Source organism: Oryzias melastigma, linkage group LG10, assembly GCF_002922805.2.
Source record: "Oryzias melastigma strain HK-1 linkage group LG10, ASM292280v2, whole genome shotgun sequence".
NCBI lineage: Eukaryota > Metazoa > Chordata > Actinopteri > Beloniformes > Adrianichthyidae > Oryzias > Oryzias melastigma.
Window position 1 is genome coordinate 11,932,292 of NC_050521.1, and position 2,903 is coordinate 11,935,194.

Here is a 2,903-nt window from a genome sequence, read left to right on the forward strand (position 1 = left end):
GCTCTCCTTCTTGTTTGTACTGAGACATTATAATTCTTCTTTTCATTTTTTTCCGTGTTTGGGCTTTTGTGGGACAGTAAGTCGTCAAACTGGGTTACAGAGATATGAGTAGTGCTGTAAGCTGGTTGGTTCAGATACAGCTCCTGCAGTAGAAGGTATAGATTACTGTAAAAAAAAGACTGAATGATCTCATGTTCTTCTTTCCTAACCTTCTGTTATTGTATCCCAAATCGGCAGAATGTTTTGTTTTTCTTTCTTACCGTTTGATTCATTGATTTGTTAAAATTGGCAGACAAATTAAGTTTTTCTTTCTGTCCCCTTTTCATTTTTGTTATTTTGTTTCCATCAAGTTTGAGCTTACAACTCAAGGTTGTATTGTGTGTTTTTCCTTTTAATGGATAAAAATTAAATGAATTATTATTTAAAAAAAAAAAAACATATTTAAAAATTTATCATTAGGAAGACTAATAACAGTAATTTGAATGACTGTGATTTCTAACAAAATGTTTGGTTACAAAACTACAATGATCACAAAAGGAATAAAACTACTGCACTTATGGGTTTCATCATGTGTTGGGTAACTAACTTAAATTCGTGGGTGAATCCCCACAGTGCGTTTCTGAAATGCACCAAAACGGAAATGAGAGCATGAAGCCAACAGGGGGGGAAACCACCGCATGCACACAGGAAGAAAATGTTTCTGCACACACTGCCTCTCATTAATGCGAAGGGTGAGGGGTCAACAGAAAAGCAGACTTACAGTTTCTTGTGGTTTTTCTGGTAGCTGGGGGTTAACTGATCCCCACTCTCCTCCCCTTCCTCTGGTGATGAACAGCTTCTGCAAAGAAAGAGAGGCTTGACTTAACAACTGCTTCTACTTTAGCATCATACACCTCCAAACACTACAGACCAGTTAACAGTAAAACTTTCAGACATACTTATTATTATTTTTTTGCCAGTACTGTTGAATAGAGCATCTTACCTGTCACCAGGTATTCAAGAGTAAAATGCCTTAAGGACCATGTAAGACGAGTGAACTACAAGCTACACATTTAACATTTTGACTATTTTTGTTATCAATGCTTGACTTATAAAGGGGCTGAAAAGTTTTTTTGCATGATTGGGCAGCTAGTGAAAACTCCCTTCTCACGTCGTTAGCTTCTTCCTCATACTCTCAGGCAGTATCTGGTAAAAGAACAAGAAGTGAAACAGGGGTTCTCACCAGACAAAAGCTGTCAAAACCCATTTGAGAAGAAGATGCAACACTCCGGATGTTAACCTGTCAACTTGTGTCTATTTTTAGAAACTTTTTTTCAGTAAGTCATTATCTAGAAATGCTTTAAACCAGCTCAATCTCAGAGAAGCCGGCTTTTAAAAAATATAGATTATCATAAACGTCCAATTTTTGTGTCAGTCATCTGGAAAAACCACCCAGCTTTGATTTTTTTTTTTTTTTTTTTTTTTTTTTTATCCATGGTGGTCATAGATTGTCCATACACGTTCCTCTCAGTCCACAGTTCTCCTTCACATCCGTTCTAGCACTAGCTTCCTCCTAAAGCTAATAGTTTGAGCTTATTGTTGTAATCTTTACAAACTTATGAATCCATCTTCTTCACCTGCTTCATTCTTAACTGTAGGGCTGGACAATATGAGGAAAACTTGCAATGTGTCACAATTGTGATCAGTATTGCGATAGCAATAAGACTTTTATACATGAATACACTGGGGAAAAAAAACAACTATTTCACTGCAAGTTTTATTTAAATAAATCAACAAAACCTAAACTAAACTCTAAATTACCCTCGTCTACATGGGAGGTGGGCATCTGATATGAAAGGGCTCCTTTGACTAGTCAAGGACGTGAAGCGGTCTATCTGGTTGGTCAAATGTGTCTTTCAGCAAAGGGAAACTGCTCCTGAACAAGCTGCACATAAAGTTTAGAGATGCTTTTGGGTTCTGGGAAGAAGCTGGAGATCATCCACTCAAGCAAGCGCCACACACAAAGATACCAGCTGGGATTTAAATCTACGAGATGCCGGAGGAGTACTGGTCAGCAGCAGGACATCAAATACTGTATGCAATGAAATCTGCGGGTAACAAAGTCTAACTCAGCCGTCTGCAACCTTCAGCTCTGGAGCCTCGTTGTTTATCCTTCCATTGTAGCTCTCTGGCATAAAAAAAGCTAATAATTACATTTTTTTCTTACATTTTATAATTTGCATTTGGATTTTGAAATTCTTGCTAATACACACCGCCAGTGATTCTTCTATTTTACCTCAAAAAAGAGTCCGCAATCAGCCGACCATCAGAGAGTGACAACATCACAGAAGAATTGTGAGAAATACCCACCTGTAACGTGGATTTGGGTTTTCACTGCATTTCCAGCTTTCAGGAGTGACCTCATAATAGTTTGCGGGGATGCTTCTCCACTTCAGACAATCTTCACACTGTAACCACGCGGGACCCCTACGAATTCAACCAAGAAAGCGATCAGTAGGGAGAAGAGTTACTGCAGATGTTTATCAGAGAACATGGAAACAGTAACCTCACTGGGTAAGGATCAGTCAGTTATGTTGTTTGATCTCTCCTGTCCTATTATCTTTATCACAAATGCTGCTGTAAACTCTCTGGTTTGAGCTTCAAACAATGTTTTCCCATTTTGGTAGAACTGACAAAGTCACACATAAAATAAATCACTGCAAATTGGTTTGTCTTTCACTGTACAAAGAAATATTCAGACATGCAATTCCTAAATTTTATGTAAATATTGAGGTTTAACGCTAGGTTCACACTGGACGCGGCACGGAGCAGTGTGCGCGGCATTCAGTCTCTCCTGCAATTCACACCAGATGCACATTTTTCTGCGACGGCCGACAAGCTTTTTGTTTTTTGCCATCATGGAT

The 2,903-nt window shown here is 38.5% G+C and overlaps 1 protein-coding gene across 1 annotated transcript in view; it reads right to left on the bottom strand.

The window, feature by feature from the left end:
* zgc:152774 (uncharacterized protein LOC553526 homolog) overlaps positions 1 to 2,903 on the bottom strand; it is a 20,018-nt gene that overhangs the window by 7,281 nt on the left and 9,834 nt on the right. Inside the window, exons 11-12 of the mRNA XM_024284219.2 lie at positions 2,350 to 2,466; positions 761 to 838 (exon numbers count right to left, since the gene is read on the bottom strand). Of these exons, the coding sequence (XP_024139987.1) occupies positions 761 to 838; positions 2,350 to 2,466 (195 nt within the window). The remainder of the gene's footprint in view (positions 1 to 760; positions 839 to 2,349; positions 2,467 to 2,903) is intronic.